This window comes from Saccopteryx bilineata, chromosome 7, assembly GCF_036850765.1.
Source record: "Saccopteryx bilineata isolate mSacBil1 chromosome 7, mSacBil1_pri_phased_curated, whole genome shotgun sequence".
NCBI classification, from domain to species: domain Eukaryota; kingdom Metazoa; phylum Chordata; class Mammalia; order Chiroptera; family Emballonuridae; genus Saccopteryx; species Saccopteryx bilineata.
The window spans coordinates 10,727,739-10,755,309 of NC_089496.1; the positions used below are offsets into that span (position 1 = coordinate 10,727,739).

The 27,571-nt window shown below is 37.5% G+C and overlaps 1 protein-coding gene and 1 long non-coding RNA gene across 4 annotated transcripts in view; one reads left to right on the top strand and one right to left on the bottom strand.

Annotated features, from left to right (window-relative positions):
• Positions 1-6,803: 6,803 nt before the first annotated feature.
• The window catches only part of LOC136311246 (uncharacterized), a 33,190-nt gene continuing 12,422 nt past the window's right edge, over positions 6,804-27,571 (bottom strand). For 2 of the 3 annotated variants that reach the window (XR_010726694.1, XR_010726695.1), the window contains exon 2: positions 8,099-8,268. This is a non-coding gene — a long non-coding RNA (uncharacterized lncRNA). Of the gene's footprint in view, positions 7,885-8,098; positions 8,269-27,571 lie in introns of those variants that run through there. The other variant, XR_010726696.1, reaches the window with a different exon arrangement.
• On the top strand, positions 8,433-26,001 carry LOC136310152 (bromodomain testis-specific protein-like). The gene is given in 5 exon segments (XM_066238336.1): positions 8,433-8,465; positions 24,226-24,517; positions 24,520-25,016; positions 25,019-25,460; positions 25,463-26,001. Coding segments are annotated over 5 exon segments (1,803 nt in total).

The window sequence follows — 27,571 nt, forward strand, 5'->3', positions numbered from 1 at the left end:
TGTGTGAGTGCTTCCACATTCAATAAGTCTTCCTATATCCAACCTTACATCCCACCCTGTGGAATAACTCTGTAGCTTCACTCTCACATTTGATTCTCGGGTTTCTGCCACTACTTAATATATATTCAGTGTGTCTATTTCTTTGATGCAGAAAATATTTCCATTTTATAGGTGAATTGTACCTCCCAGGGCATATTGTGCTGAGGGTAAACACTACCAACTAAACGAAATGAAGAGAAGTAGGTAGACCGTGCAGGCGTGAACTCCCTTAAAAAGCACCTACCTCAATGACGACACTGCACAGTCACCTGGGGCTGAGACAGAGGGTTTCTTCTGCTGGTCTGAATGGTTCAGGGATTTTAGGAGTCCAAGATTTTCAGGCTTGTTTTTCAAAATGACTGTGCTGGGTCTCAATGTCCCATTCCTTTCCTCTAAAGCCACTAACTTTAGACTAGGGGCTTCTTGAAGCATTGAGGCTCTATCAGTCTTTCATTAGATTCTGAGCCTGATTTTCAACACATTTTGCTCTGACACAACAGGAGATGAGAGTCTCTTTAAAAACTGCTGGAAGGCCTCTGGATTTCACATTGTTCCTTGTGTTGGCATTCACTGACCTGAGCTTAGCATTTATTCTTTCAAGATTTATAATGCCATTAAGAGAAGCTGGCCTACGCAAGTCTTATAATTAATTCCAACTCTATACTTTTAAAATACCACAGAAACATCACACATTCCAATGCTTCCCCTTTCATCTGCACTTCATTCCAAAGCAACCAAGGTGAAAGCCTTAGCAATCGTGGAGCCACGGCCAGTCAGGAATGTTTAACCTCCCACGGCCACGAGCTCCACACAGATGGCTACCACACAGATGAGGCTCTAAGACCGGTCTTTATGGTGCACTCTATAAGACTTTTCTATTATCAACTGTCTTTCCCTGGGGTCCAGAAAACAAAACAAAACAATATATGTATTGCTACCTTTTAAGATAACACATTTCTAGGATATAAAACCGATGAAATAAAGGAAGTAAGGGAAGGGGCAAATAGGCAACACAAGGATAGTTAATGCACTAGCCACTGTTTAGTAGGTAGCATGACTGCTTTCTCACCCATGTGGTCCCATCTTTCAGGAGCCCACATAAATGAGTGACTGTTAAGGCTTTTATACAGCAAAGGAAGAGTAAGAATTTGTTCGTTCTCTCTTGTTCCCCATTGGCCCAAGTTACACTCCATGAAATATTATTTCCCTTCACATCTAGCTTGTTCTTAAATGAGGGGGCCATGAACATAGTATCGCACCTCATACCCCAGCATCACCCTAAAAGCCTGGGACAGGAGGAAAGAGGTATATAGCATAAACACGAGGCAAGGTATCATGGGATACTCCCTCAAGAAGTTAATCAGTGTCCATGCAAAGCAGCAGTTGGTCTAAACAAGTGACCAAATGGCCAGAGACAGATAAAACCAAAAAGACATAATGTGGTACTTGCATATTTAAACTTTATTGTTTAATTTTTACTTGAATTTGTTTATAATTAGTTCTGATGCACTTTACCTGTTTATTTCTAAACCATTTTACACTTAAAGTAATAACTGAATTTATATTGACTTGTCATTGACTGTACCCTTTGTGCTCGTCTACTTCGTGTTTAGTCATTTACAATATGCACTATGCCTTGTTTGCTACTTAATTTAGTAGTGACTTTAAAGCAATGAAGCATTGTAAAATTTTGCTCTGGAAATACTTTATATTTTTTAATAAAGGTTTTGATTATGTAATTTTTTAGCTTTGAATATAACAACTGTAACTTTTTTATTTTTTTATTTATTCATTTTTAGAGAGGAGAGAGAGAGGTAGAGAGACACACAGAGAGAGAGAGAAGGGGGGAGGAGCAGGAAGCATCAACTCCCATATGTGCCTTGACCAGGCAAGCCCAGGGTTTTGAACTGGCGACCTCAGCATTTCCAGGTCGACACTTTATCCACTACGCCACCACAGGTCAGGCAACAACTGTAACTTTTAATCTCCCTCTTATTTAAGACAAGAAATTTAACGTGCTTTTAATGACCCATCCTTGTACTTACAATCCTTGTTAATTTAGTAAGAGTTAATAAATTATAGCTTTGAGGTATATATTATTATTTAATGATTTTTCCAATTATATCTTCTTTTTCAAATACCATTTATTACGCTTGTATCAAATTATATTAACATGTATACAGAAATTGATTGAGTTCATCATAAGAACATTTATTTAAATTTTTCCATTTTTTACTTCTTAATTTTAATGTATAAACCCCCTGAGTTATGTGTTTAAGTACACTCTTCTAAGGACCTATGTCAGTGCCATAATGTAGAAGCACTTACATATCAGAAAATAATAAGAATTCAGTTATTCCCTGCTCACAGGCCTGTCACTTTGCAGAAAAGAAAACAAACAAAATAAACAAAGAACACTTTTCCATTATCTTTTAGTATTTGATGTTGAAGGGTTTAATTTTAAAGCCAGCTTGGAATTTGCTTTCAATTTTTTGTATTTTTTGTGATCTCTACATATGTTGGGGCTTGGATATTAATAAGAAAATTTCTTTTCTTTCTTCCTTCTTTCCTTCGTTTCTTTCTCTTTTTTTGTGTAAGAGAGAGAGAGAGAGAGAGACAGACAGACAGACAGTAAGGGAGAGAGATGAGAAGCATCAGCTCATAGTTGCTATACTTTGATTATTGACTGCTTTCTCATGACTGCCCCTCTGCTGGGGGGCTCCAGCAGAGGGAGTGACCCCTTGCTCAAGCCAGCAACCTTGAGTTTCAAGCCAGTGACAACAGGGTCATGACTATGATCCCACGCTCAAACCAATGAATCCATCCTTAAGCTGATGAGACTGTGCTCAAGCTGGCAACCTCAGGGTTTTGAACCTGGGTCCTTAGTGTCCCAGACCAACACTCTATCCACTGCACCACTGCCTGGTCAGGCAATAAAATGATTTTTTTATCTTTAATTTTGAACAAGATTTATCAGGATATCTGTGTTACTGTTTCAAATTAGAGTGTTTGCTTCAGTTTTAAACATTTTTAAAATAATATATTCTGCTTTTTAGAAAAAAATTATTTCAAGAAGTATTTTAGAGCAGTATTTTTTAATTGCTGGTCTGCAGATTATCTCCATACAACATTAGAATAGTTAACTCTTTTCCAAGCATGAAATTTCTGATGGACAGCTACCAGTCCCAGACTGGTGGTTAAACAATACTGTTTTAGAGTAATTCTTCCTTTCTCGTATGCTGAAGAATTTCTTGCATCTGTTTTCTTTATTCGGGGTAGGTGTTATTTATTTGCTTGTATATTGTTCTCTGTACTCATCCTGGCTAAGACTTGCTCAAGGGTATTGAGTTAGTTGTGTTTATGTGGTAGAAAGTTAGACAGCCATAAGCAGAGTAAGGACAATGGACCAGGAAAGGAAGGTCTCCAGGGCGGAAAGCCCTACAGCCTAGCTAACAGGCAAACCTGGGAAAACAGGGACTTTGCCCCTCAGGGTAACCTTTTCTGCCCTAGCATTTTGCTGGTCCTGTGGTTTCTACACCCTGACCTTTCATATAGCTGGCCATACAATTCAGACCCTCCCCCTACCTTTTCTCCCCTGGCATGTTACTAGTCATGTGACTTTAGACCCCCTTAGAGGAGGAACAAGGGGTGGAGAATAGCCTTATATGACCCCCATGAAAGACCTTGCTCACTCACTCACTCAAGCATTGGGCCCTCAGGACAATGAGGTTCTGGCCTACAACATTAGGAACAAAGCCTCAGGTCTGGTAACAAGGAAGACAGAGTTTTGTTCAAACTAGTGATGACATTTAGGCCTCAGGGTGTGTCAGCTCCAGGCCCAGAGAAGTATCGAAACCAGACGGAGCAACACCATGGCTAACTTCAGGACCAGATGCAAGGGCCCCTGCCTGGCGCTGACCAGTCAGTGGAGATGACAACCCTGAAAGGACAGGACCGGGAAGCCAGTGACTGTTCCACGGAGGCCCTCTCCTGAGCCCTCCCCTAGAGTGCCCTGCCTTAGAAAACAGACAGAATCCCTCAAGATACAGAGAGCTAGCGTGGCTCCCTCTGGCACATGCCCACACCTTCCCCTCTTTTCTGAGGCACATTTCTCTGCTCTCTTACTCCCAAACGCTAAGGCTCCTGGCAAGACTTGCAGTCAGAACAGAAGCAGACAGCAGCAGCTTGTCCCAGGCTAATTAATCCCCTGTACGTGTCTCCAAAGGCCCCCTTTTCTTTGACTTTTCAGCGAGCTAATAGTAGCTCCACCTTGGTATATTTGAGTCACTGTGACTTTATCCTTCTCAGTGAGTCCACTGTGCCCTGTGTGGCTTACTTCTTTCTCTCCTATAATGTTTCTAGGGAGTGAAAGCAGAACACCACCTAGGTTCTCTCTTGTTGCTTCTTCTATCCTAAGCCCTTCTATTGCTTCAGTGTCCCCAGCTTTAATAAACATACTCTCAGAATCACCTGGACTCATACTGTGAAATATGTCCTGTACGATATAAAGAGCCCACATCCTATATAGGCTGGCCTGGGGCCAGACCTACTGCAGGCCTGGTCCCCTTCTGGTGACATTTAGCTTCTGAAAAGGGGACATGGATTCCTGTAGATATCTCTCATTGCCTACTTCAGTGATGATAGAAGCCTCCTTATAGTCTTAAAGTGGAAGACAAAGTAATATATATAGCTTCTAGAATAATTCTGGCTTTTAGTAAGCTTGGCTATAACGACATGAGATCTTACTGATTGCTTCTTGTATGTACCCTGATCAGGGGCTGGACCCATGACATCTGCCATGCCAGTTGGATGCTTTATCCACTTAGCCATCAGACCATGGCCTCATATAAACATTAAAAAAAAAATTTGTGTGTGTATGTGTGGTGAGCACATTTGTGATTTATCCTCTTAACAAATATCACTCAGGTCTGAATCCTGATTAAGGAAACCTTTTAGTTTCCTCACTGCTCACCAATGTGGCTAATGTACCCCACTCCTAGTCCCTCTTTACCAATGGTGCTTTACTAGAGACTTAATTTTTCTAAGAGTTTGAGGGTTATAGGTACTTAGAGGGTAAAAAGTCTAAGGAGGCAATTCCCATAACTACCACTAAAAGTAAATAATTTTTCAATAATTGGATGGCTGTTCAAATTTGTGGTTGGCAAAATCCATGCATCTGTGTACTAGGGATGGGTAGTGGGTAAAAATTATAACCACACACAACCTTCCCTCTCTTAGGTACCACTCATATGTGAGGGGCAAAATATGTGAGGGCCTTCAACTGTTCTTCAGTCAAGTCAATGTCCATATAGTTACCACAAACCTCACCTAGGTTCTGTGAAACAGTTCTTTCCCTTTTTTTCATGTATTGCTTTGACTTAGTAACTTTCCTCTTATATCACATTAACAGGAAGTTGAGAGGTTTATTCAGTTTATTTATTATGTGGTGCTTAAAGTGACCATTCTTATTCTCAGAGCAAATAGCATCTGCGTCAATAATAACTTTGATGAAGGAAATGTAACTTTAGGACTTAAGTTATTTATCAGAAAAATGGTTTTAATATCTTTTTCCTCTAACTCAGCAGTTCTTAACCTGTGGGTCGTGACCCAGGCAGAGGTCGAACAACCAAAACACAGGGGTCGCCTAAAGCCATCGGAAAATACATACTTAAAATATGTATTTGACCCCAGCCGGGGTTGTAACCCACAGGTTAAGAACTGCTGCTCTAACTTAAAGATCTCTGGACATTAATTTGTGATAGTGTCCCTGGTTCCTGATTTACTGGTCCCAAAACCCCTAGAATTTTCTGAGCCATAAGAGCAATGGGAGCATCTTTGGTAATAACATTTGGTTCCTTGTCCTCAGTTCCTGAAATTATGTCAGAGCCATCAAGGTGAAATCAGTTTATTGTTATAACAAGCTCCTTTTGCTACTGCTAGGTTTATGTTAATGAGGTGACTCTGGCAAATTCATTAAACCTGAGGAGTGGGCTATTGGAATCTTCAATTTATAGCCCATTGGTCAGAGGCACAGGTAACAAACTGGACTTCTGCTTGCAATCTGGGGGTGTGGTGAGCAGTCTAATGGGATTGAGCCTTTAACCTGTGGTATCTGCTGTTTTCTCTGGGTAGACAGTAACAGAGTTAAAACGTAGAAAAACCACCTGGTGACCATAAATTGTTTGTTGGTGTGGAAAACCCTTACCACAAACCACACTGGAATTATATGCAGAAATACACAGAGTGGCTAGGCAACAGCCAGAGCAGAAGTCCTGGCGTCAGAAAAAAAGACATACCTTGGTTCTATAAAGACATGTTTCTTTGAGAGACTATTTTATTATCAAATAAAGTAAATGGAAGGAAGTTCACAGCAATAAATGTCTATAATAATAAACAAGAAAAATCTCAAATAAAAAGGAACTATAAAAAAAGAACTAAGCCCAAAGTTAATAAAAGAAAGACGATAACAAAGATCAGAACAGAAACAAATGAAATAGAAACTAAAAAGAAAATAGAAGAGATCAATGTAACTATGAGATTTTTTTAAAAAAAAAGATAAACAAAACTGACAAACTTTTAGATAGACTCACCAAGAAAATAAGAGAGAACTCAAGTAAATGAAATTAACAATGAAAAAGAAGGTATTACAACTGATACCACAGAAATAGAAAACATCATAAATGACTACTATGAACAATTGAATGCCAAACAATTAGTCTACCTAGAAAAGAATGGATAAATTCCTTAAAAAAAAAAGCCTAAGAATGAATCACAAAGAAGCAGAAAATCCGAACAGATCAAGTTTTAAGAATCTTTTGACTCGGTAATCAAAAACTTCCCAACAATAAAAGTCCAGGACCAGACGGTTTCACTGATGAATTCTACCAAACATTGAAAGAAGAATTTATACCAATCCTTCTCCAACTTTTTCAACATAATACAATTGAAGGAAACAGTCCCAAATTCATTTTATGAGGCAAGAGACACCCAGATACAAAACCCAAACAAGGACAAGTGAAACAAAAAAACAAAACAAAAACAAAAAACCTACAGGCCAATAACCCTGATGAACACACACTCAAAATAACTCAACTAAATATTAGCAAACTGACTTCAATGCATTAAAAGAATCATATATCAGGATCAAGAGGGATTTATTACAGGGATGCAAAGATGATTCAACATCTGTATATCAATCTATGTGATCTACCATATTAAAAAATATAGAACTAAAATCATATGATCATTTGATAGATGCAGAATAAGTATTTGACAAAATTTAACCTCTATTTATGATAAAAAAAAACTCTCAAGAAAGTGGGTACACAGATAAAGTATATGGATCAGAATTCACCTATACACACAGAGCTAACCTCCAATGATTACAAGTTGAAAATAAATAAATCATTAAATCATTTTTAATGGTATATATTAGGAACTATTCTCTAAGTAAGTGGAACTTAGATGAAGACATTTGAAGAATGAGTTGGAGGTAACAACTAGCGCTGAGTACCCCAGGAAATAATCATTTGTTAGGCTCCTGGAGTATATGCACACATATGATCATACTCACACTGAGAAATTAACAGGATTCGTCTGCATTATTCACAAAATTTGAATGTTCAAATGTATTTGATAGTTTGGCAACTAAAAGTCTGTAAAAGATCAAATCAAAATCACAATGAATTAAAGAACTAAATTTTTTCTGAGATTTGATTGTGTTAGGTATCATGAATCTCTCAGATTAAGCATTTAAAGTGAACTATTTTCCCAATAGTATGTATATTGTATGAATTGTGATATATTTAAGGTACATGAAGTAGAAGCCCATCTCAGTAGCTTAATCTTTTTTTTTTAATTTTTTATTTATTCATTTTAGAGAGGAGAGAGAGAGAGAGAGAGAGAGAGAGAGAGAGAGAGAGAGATGGGGGAGGAGCAGGAAGCATTAACTCCCATATGTGCCTTGACCAGGCAAACCCAGGGTTTCGAACTGGCGACCTCAGCATTTCCAGGTCGACGCTTTATCCACTGCGCCACCACAGGTCAGGCCCTCAGTAGCTTAACCTTTTAAGAGCATTTTATTTTCCTCACTTAGCACGATTTCTCACAAAAGGGAGTCTAGGTCCCCTTGCATCCTTCCACTCCATTATCTTCACAGTGAAGCTTTGACTTCATGCTTGTCAAATCATGGAGGCAAGATGGCATCTCCCTCTTCAGTTGGGCTATAGGCTAGAGAAAGAGAAAGAGACAAAAAGAGTGTCTGTATTAAAAAATAAAAATATTCCCAGAAGCCTCTAGCAGATCCATGCTTGTATCACATTGCCTAAACTTTTGTTACATGGTCACTCCTGATTGAAACAGAATCTGAGAAGATGAGTCTTTTATCTGGGATCATGGACAACTTGGAAAGAAAAAGGGTTCTATCAGTAAGGAGATAGTGATATTCCTGAGTTTTATTTTTTCATAAATAGGCAGTTAATAATAAAATAATATAAATATTTTATATACTTTATCCTATATTATACTAGTGAGAATGAGATCATTATAAGCTATTAATAGCTTTTGTTTACTAGACTATTTTCTCTCCCTCCCTAAATAACACACACACACACACATACACACACACACACTTAAATGGTGGCTTTATAAATGGTGGCTTTAGGGTCCTTGTTATGACCAATACTAATCTCCTTTTGACATGTAAATTCTAAATCATGAGACCTAAATTCTGAAAATTTTCAATATCTATTTCAAATAAAATTTCCTTAATGCCTACATGCTGATAGAATCCTATGTCCTAAATGAATTCTTCAACCTAAATGTGGAATACTTATTTAAGAAACTTTTTGTTTTTTATATCTCAATTGCTTTAATATCTAAAATTCAGTTTTTGATAGATCAGTTTTTTAAATTTTATTTAATTATTTTTTGGTGGCAGAGACAGAGCGAGTCAGAGAGAGGGACAGACAAACAGACAGAAAGGGAGATGAGAAACATCAATTCTTCGTTGTGGCTTCTTAATTGTTCATTGATAGATTTTTCATATGTGCCTTGACCTGGGGGCTACAGCAGACCGAGTGACCCCTTGCTCAAGCCAGCAACCCTGGGCTCAAGCTGGTGAACCCCACTCAAACCAGATGAGCCCACACTCAAGCTGGCAACCTCGGGGTCTCGAACCTGGGTCCTCTGCATCCCAGTCCGATGCTCTATCCACTGTGCCACTGCCTGGTTAGGCAGTTTTTTAAGGTATTAAAATCATTACCTCTTAACAAACATTTTTCTGCATTTACAAAAAATATTTCTTAATTGTATTCTATCTCCCACTAAAATGCAAATCTTAGGTTCACTGCATTTCTCAATCTTAATCAAGATGGACCGATTTTTCAACGATATTTAGGTGGCAGGGGAGGAAAAGAGAGAGTAAAGAAAGAGTAAAGATAGAATATCTGTTCTAATGTTCTGTCTAAATGGTACTCAGTGGTAAACATAATATCCTTTTTGTGAATGCAAATCTAATATTAATTCATAGCTAAAGTAATATGATATCACAGATTTACATCTAATTTCAAATCCTCTGTGAACTCAATTAGAATTAATTTTGCCTCATCTTACACATCTTATTGAATACATTTTTTAAATATCTAATTCTGGTCCTGTTGATTTGAGTTGATTTGTGTTTTATGAACAGTCACATGCAAGTATGATAGGGTGTCAAATATATATATCACTTGACACATGGGGTTTAGATAAAATATGATTTTATCAATGATAAAGACACATGTAGAATCTTGCATACAAACACTTTACCTTTATTTTCATAATTATAGCTAGCTATATAATGTAGAAGGAAAGCACAGAGAGAAATGAAACTGAGAGAATAACCAAATAAGAATTTTTTTAAAAATCAAGAACACTATAAACATGTTTTTATCAGGTGTTCCATATGATATGATACACGTACATGTCAGATAAATGTGTATTTTTTGATATATGATGTATGGGTATATAAAGATATGATCATATTCTGAAGGAAACAAATTGCTAAAATGAAACTATTAAGTAACTTTCTTTTTTTCTGATAATAACCTTTGAAGTATGCTTAGGGGATAATTCTTCTTCTTCCTATAGATTAAAATCTTCGTTGGTTCCCCCATAGCTCTCTTAAATAATAAATCCTCTGGGTACTTTTGTCACTTAAACTATTTCATTTGAAACTGATAGGTGAAGCTAAAGTAATAATAAAAACTTCAAGCTTCATGCAAAATTAAAGCTTCTGCACTCAGCTAATCAGCTATGCAACAGAAGGCAGGCTTGCAGTATAAATTATGGCTTGGATAGATGCTCCTCTATTTTCCTAACTTGTCTTTCTTCCTCTCCTCAGTTGTTAACTTGCACTGTCTCAGATACCAGGTGTCAGGGTGGTGAAGGGAGGACAGGTGAGAGCACAGGGCAGCACCTGCATGCTGGTATTTTGGAGCTGCCATCACTGCTCTCTAGTTGGCAGGTGTTATAGCTGCATCTTGCTCTTTTTGCCCTGCAGGGGGTGTTGGTTCCTTGGAGGCTTCTTCAGACCATTTACACCTCTCTCCACTCAATGGTAGGTATCTCTCACCTACATCTGACTTGGATTTGGGTCTTAGCAGCCCAACTTTTCACAGACCTTCCCTGTTGGGATCCTATTGCCTTTTAGGCAGACTTTTGGATAAAGTCATTTAAGACATCTCCAGGCCAGCTTTCACCCACATATGTGTGGTTAACATGTTTTCCACATATCCTTGGTCATTTTCAGTTATAAATTAAGTCACATTATTTTCAGGCCACGAAGTTATTACAGTGCAATAGTGAGCAAGTGTGTATATGATACAGTACTGTGACAGAAATCTTTGCTTTATTATACTACTAAAACACACATTAAGCTATCAAATGATATAAATACTTTCCTAGGTAAAGTAAATGAACCAGTAAAAATATGCCTCTACATCTATTGAGAAATTTTCTCTGAGATTAGCAAACCAAGTAGAGCAGCTCTGGTTTTCAATGTAATAGGGGAGAGACAGACCATAGGAAAAAGAGTCCTTCCTGACATATCGGGTGAGAACACTATAAGGATTTGAATATATATTCATAGGGCTTTAATGACACAAATGCTGATTATTGTGAAGTCCACAACTCCTCATCTTCTTTGAACAAGTTATCCATGTTGGTCGCCACACGATAGTCACACTATTGCTAAACAAATGTGACTACTGTGTTTACCTCAGAGAGCACGTCAGTGTTGTTCCTTGTGGTGTCACCGCTCTCCTCTGTGTCTATACTCCTCTCATAAATATACACTCAATATTGTGGCTGTAATGAATGCTTAGTATGCTTTTGTCATGTTGTTAAAAGTGTTGGGAAGGATTAGTACAAACTTTTGTCCCCGACCCTATTTTTCTATTTGAATGAATCCAAAACAATACTGCAGGGTTCTACTCTGTAACATCTAACAGTTCTAGAAAACGTCCCCCTCCAACATCTAAGATTGTAGGATATATTACATTTAACTATTAAATCTATTTGATGTGCTTTGCTCAAGATCAATATTATTACTTTGTAGGCCCAGTTTATATATATATAATGTATTGTTCATAAGTCAGGATTTATCTCTTCTTATGTATTAAATATACTACATATAAATACAGTGAAATATCTCTATATATTTCCTATTTCTGTCTACTGAAAGGGCTATTAGTAATGGCTCACCAATAGCAATAAATAAGCCAAATGACCATATGTTGGTTTCTAAAAGGAACAGGGTTCCTTTAGGGGGAAAGGCAGATTCCAGAGCTGGGAAAGAAAAAGAACAAAATAAATTTGGTACATTCTTTTATACCACAAAGCAAGGAAGTATTCAAATAATCAGAGGGACATGTCAAAAGGATAAGTGAAACATTTGAAAGAGCCCCTATAGATAAAATCTGGGGCAATTTGAGCATTAAATACACACACACACACACACACACACACACACACATTTATGTAAGTAGTGAATTCTAACCCATCAGATTAAATAAAAATCTAGGTTTACTTACTGATTGAAACTTTAAAAAAACAACAACCCAAAACTAAAAAAAAACACTAAGATTAAATGAAAAAACATGTATATTTATACTTCAGTTCATTCAATAAATTTGTATCATGCAGTTCTACCACCAATGAGTTCAAGAAGAACCAGCAGGGTAACATCCTCTCCCTTACTACAGATAAGGTCTGGAACAAATGCCAATCACTTACACAATCATCTCCTTTCACACCAAACAAATGCCAACATACTGGGAACTTTCTGGAGAAAAAAGCTTCAAGTGCATATTTCCAATTTTACAACTTGACTCCAATGCTCTATCCCTGTCATCTGTTAAAGCACTGTGCTGTCACTGTTCCCGGACAGATCTGACCTTAGCTTTAGCCTATGGAAAGGGTTGTATCTCCTTCCATCTCTCTTTCTACATCTCCCATAATTTCTCCTCCCAGCTCCTCATCCAGTGCCCCTACATCTGCCAGGCACTTAGGAGTGGGAAAAGCCCTCAGGATCCAGGTCAGTAACAGTAAGTTCTGGTACATAAAATATAATGAATGACTCAAATACCACTCTACTGTTCTAACTTGAAAAGATAAACAAACTACAGAAAGCATGCTATTAAATCATGATTTTTACTAAGTAGTAAGTGGTACTCAATGCCAGCATTTAAAAGTAGACTGAAAAACTATCATAAATAATGATAATGGAAAAATTGAATTGAAAACTGAATGTCAAAAATTACTCAGTCTTTTCCCAATGTTTCCATAAGTACAGTTTACATTAAATATGAACTATCATATTTAATTTAATATTTTATTTTTTCAGAATTACATAATGATAAACTTTCCACTGGCTATAGAAGGTAGCTGTGTGTACAGTTATTTTATGGGTATTAACTTGAATAAATATATAATGGAAACTGTTCTCAAGATAAATGTTATATTAGTTAAGTTATAACAACACAAAGATATCCACTCATTAATTTAACAATTTATCTAGTATCTATTATATACTACTAGTACTATATATTGTGTAATACTATTATTCGTACATAGGGACGAATTCATAACATTTATGTCCTAAAGAAACACAACAGTGATATAAGCAGATATGTAAATTAGAAACTGCAAAACAAGTATATCAAGTACATGAGACAATGGTAATATGAAGATTGAATAATTATAAAATAGTGGTTAAAAGAGGGAATGCTTGAGGTGAACTTTAAGAGATGAATCACAGTTTGTCACGCAGGAACTAATAAATGAGAGACTATCAAACCAAAAGAAACAGCATATACAAAGCACAGAGGCATGGATTAGCATGGTGCATGATAATCAAGAGTCAGGGAAGAATGAAATTTTAAGCAGGGCCTAATTTGTAAAAGGCCTTACAGACTAATCTATGGGGTACTATAATTTGAATGCATAAATTAATAAAAGTAAAAATTACCTAGTTTTTGACATGTAAAGTTCCTTACCACCTCAGGACCTGGATACTTCCCTTTCCTCTAACCGAAATTTGCTTCCCCCAGATTTTTACAAATAGACTATTGTTGCTCATTTCAGTCCTCTGTTAAAATCACCTCCTAGGGTAAGAGTGTACAATGAGATAAAAATAGTCTACTCAAGAAGTAGTGTTGGGAAAACTGAACAGATACATGCAAATAAAAGAAAGTGGACCACCTTCTTACACCATATACAAGATTAAACTTCTAGAAGAAAATGTAGGCTGTAAAATCTCTGATATTTCTCTTTGCAAAAATTTTTTTTTCTGATAGATCTCCTTGGGCAAGGAAAACAAAAGAAAAACAAATGGGACTATATCAAACTAAAAAAGATTTTGCACAACAAAGGCAATCATTAACAAAACCAAAATAATTGGACCTATTGAATGGGAGAAGATATTTGTCAATGATATATCTGATAAGAGGTTAATATACAAAATTTATGAAGAACTCATTCTTTTCAATACCAAAAATAAAGTCCAATTAAAAAATGGGCAGAGGACTTGAAAAGATACTTCTCCAAAGAGAAGATGCAAATGACCAAAAGACATATCAAAAGATGTTTCATGTCCCTAATTGTCAGAGAAATGCAAATTAAAACCATAATGAGATGTCACTTCACCCCTCTCACAAAATGGCTATTATCAGAAAGTCAACAAACAAAACAACTGCTGGTGCTGTGGAGAAAAGGGAACGTGGTGTACTGTAGGTAAGGTGACACTGGTGCAGCCACTACAAAAGTCAGTAGGAGGGGCCTCAAAAGTTAAAACTGGAACTGCCTTATGATCCACTGATTCCACCTCTAGGTAGGTATATATCTGAAAAAACCCAGAACACTAATTCAAAAGGATATGTGTGCCCCTATGTTCACTGCAGTGTTATTACAATAGCCAATCTATGGAAGCAGCCCAAGCGCCCATGAATAGATAAGTGGATAAAAAAGCAGTGGTATATATAATATATACCATGGAATATTACTCTTAGCACTTGTAACAACATGGATGGAACTAGAGGGTATTATGCTAAGTGAAACCAGTCAGAGAAAGACAAATACCATATGATTTCACTTATATGTGGAATCTAAAGAACAAAATAAACAAATAGAATTGAGGTAAACACATAGACACAGAGAACAAATTGATGGCTGGCAGAGAAGACGGGGTTGGGGGTCCACATGAAGAAGGTGGATGGATGTGGAAGTACATACTGGTAGTCGCCGGATAATCATGGGGATGTAAAGTACAGCATAGGGAACATAGTTAATGGTGCTGTAATGGCTTTGTGTGCTGCTAGGTGGGTACTAGGTATCAGAGGGAACATTTTGCAAAGTATATGATTGTCTGGGTACTATGCTGTACACCTGAAACTAATACAAAACAATGTTGAATGCAGATTGAAAAATAAAATTTAAATTCTTAAAACAAAATCTCCCAAGACAGTCCTTTCAATACCACCCAACTAGAGTGCCACCCTATTGCATCCACTTGTTAACATTCCAGTTCCTTTGCTTCAAAATCAATAGACTAGAAACACAGAATAAATATTAATTTTACACTTTTTGTAACACATCCACATCCTCTTGATGTTTAGTCTCTTTATTCTTATAAACTAGAATGAGAAAATCATGGAAATTGCTAAGCAATGTTTTATGCAGTACATAGCCTAGGGATTTCCTAGCTGGCAATCTTTCCTTTATCCTGTAATGAATGTATTTGTTCACCAGTAGTCATAAGAGTATGACTAAAGCAGAAAACACCCTTTCAGAGATATCTGCATTCTAGTATCTCTAGAGGATAAGTCTCTAAGGCAAAATCATCAGGCAATACAAGATACACTGAAGCATTTTGGAGAAAGCAGAGAAGATGTTGCAAGCCCTTAAATCATACCTCATATGCAAATCTTCCCACCCTTGAGGAGAGACCTCTATTTGTTTCCAGAGATAAGGGTTATGAAGTAAATCTCTATGTGTACTGGGAAAACTTAAACTTCTCTTATTTAGCTTTTTGATAAAATGGGAGCTTCAGAAGATGTTTATTCATAAACATAAATTGATATCCTTTAAAATATTTTCTGGGCTTGGAGAAGAAAATGTAGTACTATATTTGTTGTTCTTAAGGTCTCTAAGGTGTTTGAATGAGTCCCTAAACTCCTACAGTCACATAATCAAAAAGACCAGTATATAGGACCATTTACCTCTTCAACACCTATTGTTATTAAATACCTAAATAAAGAAAATATTTCCTTATTTCTATTTCTATCAAGATACTGTTGACAATATAAAAATTTAAATGCAGCCTAGGCCCTGGCAGGTTGGCTCAGTGGTAGAGCGTCAGCTGGCATGTGGTGTGGCAGGTCCGACTCCCAGTCAGGGCACACAGGAGAAGTGCCCATCTGCTTCTCCACCCCTCCCCCTCACTTCTCTCTTTCTCTCTTTTCCCCTCTTGCAGCCATGGCTCTCGGAGTGAGTTGGTCCTGGGCACTGAGGATGGCTCCCTGGTCTCCACCTCAGGTGCAAAGAGCTTGATTGCTGGGCAGCAGAGCAATGACCCAGATAGGCAGAGCATCAGCCTCTAGCAGGCTTGTCTGGTGGATCCCGGTTGGGGCACATGTGGGAGTCTGCCTCTGCCTCCCCTTCACTCAGTGAATTAATAAAACTGCAGCCTAAAGTAAAAAATGTAATTGTATTATATTAAAAATACGTCCTCAAAATTTTGAAGTTTTAGTAAAATGGCAATCACTACACTATAAGACAAACATATACAAATTATTTAAGACTCGAAACTAAGTGAAACTTATTTCAACCTAACCATGTATAACTAGTATTTTGTTTTTGAGAGAAAGAGAGAGAGAGAGAGAGAGAGAGAGAGAGAGAGGCAGTAAGGGAGAAAAAGGAACATCAACTTGCTCTTATATGTGCCCTAATCTGGGAATCGAACCAGCAACCACTGTATTTTGGGACACATTACAACCAACTGAATTATCTAGCCAGAGCTTAATTTTTACTGATTTTTTTTTTATAGAGGCAGAGAATGGAAGGGAGATAGAGGGGAGGGAGAAGGGAACATTTGTTGTTCCACTCAGCTGTGCATTTTTTTGGTTGCTTCCCGTGTGTGACCTGACTGGGGATCAAACCTGCAGCCTTGATGTTTCCAGATGGCGCTCTGAACTGGCTGTGCTGCCCGGCTAGGGCCTTGTAACTGGTAGCTGGGCAATAAATATCACAACCACTATCAACCCTTTGAGTAGTACGAACACTCATGTATGTCCTCATGCCTCCTGACCATCCAGAGTAAAAAAAAATTTTTTTTAATGTGTAAGGCAACATTAAAAAAAGGCAAATGTCTGTTCTTCTTGTTTCTATAAATTGGTTATCAAACAAACATGATTTTAAGTTAACAAAACAGTAACTGGATATAATTTCATTTTTTGAAAAAGAACTCACTCCTGGGGATCAGTGAGCATGAAATACTCAAAGGGTTACAACAGGTAAAATATTTATAATTGTTTTAAGTAGCATATGTTAAAATTTATCACATATTTATATAAAATTTTAAATTGTATTTATTTATACTATATTTTTATTTTCAGGGTATTGCATGTTAAACATATATTAATTAAGTTAGAATTATAAATTTACAATATTAAAGTTGTCTTCAAATATCTAATAGATTAATAGTCAGTGAATTATTTTAAAAAGCTTAAAAGATGTTTTAAAAAAGAATCAAGATTGCCTGACCAATGGTGGTACAGTGAATTGAGTGTTGGCCTGGGATTGTTGGCTTGAGCACAGGTTCACCAGATTGAGCACTGGGTCTCCAATGGCTTGAGTGTGAGATCATTAACATGATCCCAAAGTCCCTGACTTTAGCACAAAAGTTGGTGGCTTGAGCCCAAGTTTGCTGGCTTGAGCAAGGGCTCACTAGCTTGACTGAGTCCCAGGTCAATGCACGTATGAGAAGTAACCAGTAAACAACTAAAATGAAGCAATTATGAGCAAAAGCTTCTCATTTCTCTCTTTCTTCCATCACATCTCTCCCTCTTCCTGTCTCTCTCTCTCTCTCTCTCTCAGAAGGAAGGAGGGAAGGAAGGAAGGGAGGAAGGGAGGAAGGGAGGAAGGGAGAAAGGAAGGAAGGGAGGAAGGGAGGGAGGAAAGGAGGGAGGGAGGGAGGGAGGGAAGGAGGAAGGAAGGGAGGAAGGGAGGAAGGGAGGAAAGGAAAGAAAAAGGATCAGGAGTGATCCTACAAATAAAAATGAGGCAACAATGGGAAGAGTAGATCAAAAGAATATATATTAAATAATGAGTGCTCATGAGAGGACAAAAGCCTATTATGTGTGCCCTACTCAAGCCAGATGTTGAGAACATGTGAAAAGAGCATGAGCAAACTGAAGCATAACTTGAAGATATTAATCAGAACGATGGAAGCCTGGTCTTTAAGTGTTCATTGTGGACATATACAATGCATTGATGACAATAATGACTACTGATTAAGTTGGCATAGAGTTGCAGCAAACAAGTCATGCTTTATAAGTGAAAATGTGTATTTTTTTATTTGACTTGTTTTTTATGAAGCTAGACTAGCATCATGTTATCACTTCTTTCTCTTGATGTCCTAATTTTTGTAGTCCATAGTTTCTGGAATTCATCTTTGTCCTATTTTGGAAATCATGATAGCTTTGCTTTTCAGCCATCTACTGAATCCCTTAATGTCTATTTTCCTTCAGAGATTATAGACAATGACTTTCCAAACTTCCAGATTGTTTACTTGCCCTAAAACCTAATTGTGAGAAGTTGGAAGATCAAAATCCTCTAAAACAATTAAATGATTACTCAACTGCAATTTCTCTTAAAGAAATTTGCCTTTATTTTTTCACATTTAAAATTATTTTGCTTGATAGACAAAATGTTATATAATTGTTTTAATATTTTAATACCTTCCCCAATAGCAAACTTCTTTCTGGTTTTGAACTTTTAAAATACATTTTAAATTCTGGATTTACTTTATTAGCATCAGTTGATTCTGTGCTTAATTTAATAGAATAGTTGACCCTTTCATATTTACTGTAGATGTGCCTTCATTTTTTCTACTACTGAATTATCCTTAATTCATTAAACTTCTGTGAAAAATACAAACGTGAAGTCTTGCTCTTATGACTCAGCCTAACAGTGAGGTTGAGCTATGACTAGAATGTTTTAATGCAAGGCAAAAAGAAATAAGATGAAAAGAATTAGGTAGCATTTCACAGGAGTTCATCAGATAATATTACTTTCAGATGATTATGTATAAAAAAAAACTTTACATAAAAGGTTTATTTAAGCTGGACTTTCAAAGAATCCCTTAACCAAGCAAATGGTTTAGCTTCAAAATCTATAAATTACATGAAATGATATTTAACACTCAGAAGATGAATGTATATCTGCATTGGTGATAGAGGGAGAAGAGTACATTAGATCACTTAGTATTTATCATATTTTGAAAAACATCTGTAACACTTAAATTTGTTCAAAGCAAATCATACCACACAGGATAGTATTTGGAGAAACTGGCAATATTACTAAACTTAGTATTATTAGAATTATACTCTCATTGCCAATATTTCTTGCTTCTCAATAATCGAAGCAAACATTACAAACTTTACTTTGATTTTTTTTAAAAATATGCTTTTCCAACAACTAGAAACCACACCTGACTATTACTATTTCAGAATAGAATATGTTCACTTTCTTTCTATAACTCTCTTTACAACTACACAATTTTTTTTTCACTACTGACAAAAATAAGCTCATGATAATATTGTCCCTTTGTTGCTTCTTTTTCTTCCTTGTAATAAAAGCTGCTGTCATTTAAAATCAATAAAAAATGATAAAAGATAATAGAATTAGGATATGGGCAGTAATGGAAATTGATGGGAGACTGAAAATATTTATATATAATAAAAAGATATATAGAGAAAAAATAATTTAAGAAGCACATTTAGGAAACAAGAAATAAGTAATATGAAAAGTACAAATAGTTGAAAATAGATAGTGTTTTATAGCTAGAATTTTCTGGAAGGATGAATGTGTGAAACAATGGTAAGATGACTTTAAAATATTTAAAATTACAAAGTATAAAGTGACAGCAATTGCACACAAATAAAAAAGGGGAATAGATATAGCTGCTTGATAGCATGAACTCAAAGTATCAGAATTACAATATTTAAGTGTTTTAAAAAGCTCTAGTAAGGAAGGCCTACTTGTATAACTTTTTTTAAAACTTAAAAAAGATTATTCATTTAGAGAGGAGAGAGAGAGAGAGAAAGAAAGAAAAAGAGAGAGAGAAGAAGAAAGATAGCGATGGAGTAGGTGGACATTCCAACTGCCACTTTTCGGACCAAATTGGATTACAACTTAATTTAAAAACAATATTCTTGAAAAACCAACTTTGGACTAAACTAAGAGGAATCTATAAGCAAGGATCACTGAAGAAGCCACACTGAGACTAGTAGAAAAGGCAGAGACGTGGAAAGGGCTGCCCAGGAGTAAGCAGCGGCCTGGTGGACTCTCACAGATGGGTGGGTTGCCCTGAGAGGTGTGGGTCCTCAGCCCCAGGCCCGGAGCCCTAGCCTAGAGCCCCAGAGCCTAGAAGAGGTGCCCAGACAGCATTCAGCTATGAAAAGAGCCAGGTTTCTTTCCACGAGAAAGAGACACACCTCTCAGAAGCAGACTGTTTTAAAGGGTACACACAGAACACCTCATTCATAGGCACTTACCCAGGACTCTGGTGGGGGAGAGCTGAGAGGACTGGAGTTGCAGGAGGAGAGTGTAAAGTTGGAGGCCCAGGGAGAGACACTGTGGGGGATGGCCACCAGAACCCCAGTGCTGAGTCATTCTCCTGTACTGCAGTCGCCATCTTTCTTGGGTGGAGCAATCCCCTCTGAATGGCATCGCCTGGGGAAAAGCAACATCTCTGCCCTCGGGAGTCTTTCCTACCCTAGCCATGGTGATGGGTCATTCTGAGAGGCCAGAAAGGAGAGGGCAAGGCAGTGACTCAGTTTTCTGGTGTTGAGACTGGAGCTCCCTCCTACACTTTCCCGAGACTATGACTGGTGCTTCCAACTCATGAGAGACTCAGTTGAAACTGTGGGGGGGAAGACACACCTCTAGGTCTCACAGACCACACCCAACAGACTTCTGGGGACATACCCTGCTGAGGTCTGTAAAAAAAGTCTGGACAGACTGACACCTGGGGCCAAGGAGCAGAGCCACACCCAACACCCTTTCTAATTGCTGAATTGCTGCAGGCTCTACTCTGCTGCAGAGGTTTTTTCAGCAGTTGAACCCAACAAGCAGCCAGCAGACAGGCAGGAGGAGGCGACAATCTGGGAAACTTGGCCATTTGAGCAGACTTTCCCCCAGGACCAGAGTGGGTAAAAGCCAGCCTAGGAGTGCAGCTTGGTATTTCCATGTACACCTGGGCCTAGCGGTGGCAGCCACAAACTCTGAATTGCTTGTAGCCCCAAGAAGGTTGCTGAGGGCCAGTCGTGGGCAGTGTTTCCCAATGGACTGCACTGGGTTCCTGCTTGGGAGGCCCAGGGATGGCACATCCAGGAACCAGCTGTGAAAAGCATTGGATCAGGACCTAACAACCCTTGCTAGAGTGGTCTCCTAAGGAAAAGCTCCTCACATCTGGCCCAGCTGAGGTGAATTCCACTCCTTCTGATCAGCACCGGCACAGAGGCTCATGTGCATTGAATAGGGTGGAGCTTCACAGTCAGCCTGCTGGGGCACTGCATATTCTGTCCTGCTGGGCTAGATTCCACAGGGGAAAGAGAGAGAGGTTTGGAGCACCAACATTTAAAGTGTGGGTCCCTTTGAGGCTATTGTTGGATCTGATTGAGGGGGTTAGCCACCTTTGGTAGGGGCACAGTCAGTCCCAGGAGAGAAACCTCTCAGTATTCTTCCCTGAGACGGGGGTCTCAACAGCTGAAAGAACTTCTGCTGTTGGGGAAGTTCTCAGCCGCAGTCAGTCTGAAACTGTTGCTCACCTTATTGGGAATAAATAAAATCTGAGTATCCAGCAGTGGCTGTGGGATCAAGCTCTGGAATACAGGCCACATTCCCTGTACTAAGCTCCTGACAAAGAGACCCCTGAAGTAGGAGGTCCCACAAACACTATATTCTCAACTTCAGCTGCCCTAACCCACCTAGTATGCAACCTGTAGAGGGGTTGGTTGGGTGAGGCCACACGACACACTACAGTCTTACTACAGAAGACTCTGAGGGAAGACCAGGCAGCTGCAAGAGGGGGAGGAGCAGCTGAAAGGTGGAGACAAATCTTACAGAGCTCGGGGCTTTTATGGAGCTGCTGTCATCTCTTATCAGGAAAAAGCTGATCCTTATACAAAGGTTGCTCCCCCCACAGTAACTAGACATAGAAAACGCAGACACAAACAGCGAGAATGCAATAGCTGCAGACTGGTAGCCCATAGTAGGTTACAAACAACAGCTGACATCAACCCAAGAAGACATAGAGACAACACTACTGAGTGAGTGGCAGACAGCACCAACCCTAAACTCAACTACCTACACAAGCAGCACACCCACAGGTGGAATCTAGCAGGCACCAGACACTGTGGAGAATAAATACACCCAACAGGATAGACATTGCACAGTGTGTAATACACATAATCAAGGTTGACCTTAGAGCAGGCCAGCCTGAAGGGATAACTGTACCCACAAAAAGATGAACTGCATCTATAGATACTATTATACAACAAGAGGGAAAATAGTACCTCAAGAACCATTCCCAGAACAGAGAAAACAAGGGGCCTAAAGGACAGTACCACCAAACCCATCTTGTTCATAAAGATAACATAAAAATTTTGAAGTCAGACAGTGCGACTAATACACAGACAAAATGGGCAGACAGAGAAATAGGACCCAAATGAATCAACAAGAGAAATCCCCAGAAAAAGAATTAATGACATGGAAGTAACCAAATTACCAGATGCAGAGTTTAAAACAATAATTTTTAGGATGCTCAAGGAACTCAGAGCAAAAATAGATGGACATAATGAACACCTAAATAAAGAGATAGCAAGCATCACAAAGGACATTAAAATCATGAAAAAAAGAACAAGTCAGAAATGACAAATACAATATCAGAAATGAAGACTGCACTACAAGGTATTAATAGCAGGCTGGATAAAGCAGAGAATCGAGTCAGTGACTTAGAGGATAAGATAAACAAAAGCATGGAAGCAGAGCAGCAAAAAAGAAAAGAGGCTTAAAATTCTGAGGAAACTCTAAAAGAGAGCTCTGTGACAACATGAAGAGAAACATTTGCATCATAGGGGTTCCTGAAGGAAAAGAGAACGAACAAGAAATAGAGAATCTGTTTGAAGAAATCATAGCTGAAAATTTCCCTAAATTGATGAAGGAAAAAGTCACACAAGTTCAAGAAGAACAGAGAGTTTCTTTAAAGAGGAACCCAAGGAGGTCTACACCAAGACATATCACAATTAATGTGTCAAAGTTAAGAGACAAAAAAAAGAATACCAGAAGCTACAAGAGAAAAGTAGTAAATTACCTACAGAGGATTACCAATTAGGATGACATCTGACTTCTCAACAGAAACACTTGAGGCCAGAAGAGACTGGCAAGAGATATTCAATATTATGCAAAGCAAGAAAATACAACCAAGACTTCTTCATCCAGCAAGGCTATCATTTAAAATTGAAGGAAAAATAAAAAGCTTTCCAGACAAAAAAAACTCAAGGAATTCATTACAACCAAACCAGTACTGCAAGAAATATTAAGGGACCTGCTGTTAAAAGAGCAAAGAAAAAATATCGAGAAAAAGAGGATTGTAGATTAAAAGAATAAAATGACAAAAAACAACTATATATCAATAATAACCTTAAATGCAAATGGATTAAATGCTACAATCAAAAGACATAGGGTAGCTGTGTGGATAAGAAAACAGGACCTGTACATATGCTGTCTACAAGAGACCCACTTCAGAACAAAAGATACACATAGACTAAAAGTGAAGGGATGGATAAAAGCATTTCATGCAAATGGAAATGAAAATAAAGCTAGGGTAGCAATAGTTATATTTGAAAAATAGACTTTAAAACAAAGGCTATAGTAAGGGATAAAGAAAGTCACTACATATTGATAAAGGGAGCAATCCAACAGGAGGCTATAACCATTGTAAATATCTATGCACCTAATATAGGAGCAATTAAATGTATAAAGCAGACTTTAATGGACATAAAGGTGATATCAATAGCAATACTATAATAGTAGGGGATTTTAATACCCCATTACCATCAATGGATAGATACTCCAGAAAAAAATTAACAAAGAAACAGTGGCCTTAAATGACTCGCTAGGTCAGCTGGATTAAACAGATATCTTCAGAACCTTTTCACCTCAAAGCAGCAGAAAATACATTCTTTTCAAGTGCTCATGGTACATTCTCTAGGATAAGACCACATGTTAGGACACAAAATGAGTCTCAATAAATTTAAGAAGATTTAAATCATATCAAGCATCTCCTCTGATCACAATGACATGAAACTAGAATTCAACCACAACAGGAAAATCTGAAAAAGATTCACACATTTGGAGGCTAAATAGCATGCTGCAGATGTTAGATTAGTGTTCATGAATTGCTACAGGTATAATCCTCCAGATCACGAAGTTGTAACAATGACAAGAATGCTCCAGGATGTTTTTGAAATGCATTTTGCAAAGATCCCAGATGAACCTGTTGAGAGTATGCCTGTATATAACAGCAAAACAGATACCACAAAAACCCTTGGTAGAGAAAGCAGTAGTGAAGCTTCCTCTGAAGATAACTCTTCCAGTGATTCTGAAGATGAACAAGTTCAGTGTCTTGCAAAGCTTCAGGAGCAGCTTAAAGCTGTTCACAACAACTACAGGTTCTATCTCAAATCCCTTTCCATAGGCTAAAGAAGAAGAATGTGAAGTCTAAAAGGGAAACGAAAAAAGAAAAGGTTAACAATAGAGATGAAAATCCAAGAAAAAAGTTTAAGCAAATGAAATTAAAGGAAAAGTCCAAGAGCAGTCAGCCAAAGAAGAGGAAACAACCAGTGTTGGCTCTGAAATCTGAGGATGAAGATAATGCTAAACCTATGAACTATGATGAGAACAGGCAGTTAAGTCTGGATATAAATGAACTCCCTGGAGATAAACTCGGGAAAGTCGTTCATATAATACAATCAAGAGAGCCTACACTGAGAAACTCCAACCCTGATGAGATAGACATAGACTTTGAAACACTGAAGGCAACAACACTGAGAGAACTAGAAAAATATGTTGTTGCATGTCTAAGAAAAAGACCACCAAAACCTCGTGGCAAGAAAATAATGAAGTCCAAAGAGGAACTTTATTTTCAAAAAAAAAATAGGAGTTAGAAAAGCAATTACTGGGTGTCAGTAATCAGTTAAATTCCAGAAAACAGCAAACAAAATCTGAGAAAACTACACCATCCACAGCTGTTGTTGGAATTGGTTCCCGACTGAGTAAAAGCAGCAGCAGCAGCAGCTCATCTGAGTCTGAAAGTAGTAGCAGTGATTCAAGTTCTTCAGACAGCAGTGATTCCAAATCAGAAATGTTACCTAAATTTACTGAAGTGAAACAGAATGATTCTCCTCCTAAAGAGAAAGTAAAGATACAATCTTCCATACAAAATATAATCTCTTGTTCTACAACCCTTGTTCATCAGACTACACATACAAGTGAAATACCACCAAATCACCACCAGTTAGCATTTAATCATCAAGAATTAGAACATAAACAGAGTGTGAAAAACATTTCACCTTTACAAATCCTGCTTCCTTCAGGTGATTCTAAAAACGCTTGAATGGCCTAACAGTGATGCATCAGTCTGATGACAACTCAATGGAGTTAGAATCTGAATGTCAAGTTCCTGTGCAGAAGGATATAAAAATCAAGAATGCAGACTCTTGGAAAAGTTTAGGCAAACCAGTCAAAACTTCAGAAGTACGAAAATCCTCAGATGAGCTCTTCAACCAATTTAGAAAAGCAGCAATAGAAAAGGAAGTCAAAGCTGGAACACATTAACTAGTACAAAAACATCTGGGACAGAACAGAAAGGAACCAAAAGTGTTTCAAGGAAATCACAGGGACCCTGATTTCACTGTGGAATCTTCTTCAAATAAGATACAAAATAAGTGCCTTGGAAAAGAGCAAACAGAACATCAGCAGTCACTGGAAGCTCAAGAGAAAAGTAAACTCTGGCTTCTCAAAGACCATACTTTAGCAAGGGAGAAAGAGCAAGAGAGGAGGAGAAGAGAAGCAATGGCTGGTACCATTGATATGACTCTTCAAAGAGACATTATGACAATGCTTGAAAACAACTTTGATTAAAACTCAGTTTTTAAATTAACCATCAACTGAAAATGAATTATATGAAAGATTAAAATGCATATGGTAAAATGATTGCTTTCAGACACCAGTCTTATGTTGTATTTTGACTGCTCTAAAATGATTAAACAATTTTCACTTACAAAAAAAAAAATAACAAATGGTTTAACAATGAGATCAAAGAAATAAAAAATTTCCTTGAAACAAATAAAAATAAATGTACAACAACTCAAAATTTATGAGATACAGCAAAAGCAGTACTGAGAGGAAAGTTCATAGCACTACAGGCATACCTTAAGAAGCAAGAAAAAGCACCTGACCAGGTGGTGGTGCAGTGGATAGAGCGTCGGACTGGGACGCAGAAGAACCAGGTACAAGACCCCGAGGTCACCAGCTTGAGTGCAGGCTCATCGTATTTGAGAGGGCTCATTAGTTTGAGCCCAAGGTCACTTGCTTGAGCAAAGGGTCACTCAGTCTGCTGTAGCCCCCCCTGGGTCAAGGCACATATGAGAAATCAATCAATGAACAATTAAGGAACTGCAATGAAGAATTGATGTTTCTCATCTCTCTCCCTTCTGACTGTCTCTATCTGTCCCTCTCTCTGACTCTTTCTACCACAAAAAAAAAAGAAGCAAGAAAAAGCTCAAACAGCTTAACCCTGCATCTAAAAGAACTAGGAAAAGAACAACAAATAAAGCCAACAGAAGTAGAAGGAAGAAAATAATAAAGATCAGAGCAGAAATAAATGACATAGAGGCTAAAAAATCAATACAGAAGATCAATGAAATCAAGCACTATTTTTTTGAAAAGGTAAACAAGATTGATGAACCTTTAACCAAACTCATCAAGAGAAAAAGAGAGAGGACTCAAATAAATAAAATTAGAAATTAAACTGGAGAAGTAACAACTAACACCACAGAAATACAAAGGATTGTAAGAAAATATTATGAAAGTCTGTTTGCCAAAAAATTAGACAACTTAGGCAAAATGGATAAATTCCTAGCAACATATAATCTTCCAAAACTCAGTCTGGAAGAATCAGAAAACCTAAACAAACAGATTAAAACAAATGAAATTGAAAGTTATCAAAAAACTCCCAGCAAAGAAAAGTCCTGAATCAGATGGCTTCATAGGCAAAATTTACCAAATATTCAAAGAAGAACTAACACCTATTCTTCTCAAGGTATTTCAAAAAATTCAAGAGGAGGGAAGACTTCCAAGCTACTTTTATGAGGCGAGCATAATTCTCATTCCAAAACCAGGTAAAGACACTACAAAGAAAGAAAACTATATGCCAATATCTCTGATGAACTTAAATGTTAAAATTAAAAAATATATATATTAGCAAACCAGATCCAGCAATACATGAAAAAAACATACATCATGATCCAGTGGGGTTTATTCTGGGGAAGCAAGGCTGGTACAATATTCAAAAATCAATAAATGTGATTCATTCCATAAACTTAAGGAAGGATAAAAATCACATGATAATATAAATAGATGCAGAAAAAGAATTTGATAAAATACAGCATCCATTTATGGTCAAAACTCACAGCAAACTGGGAATACAGGG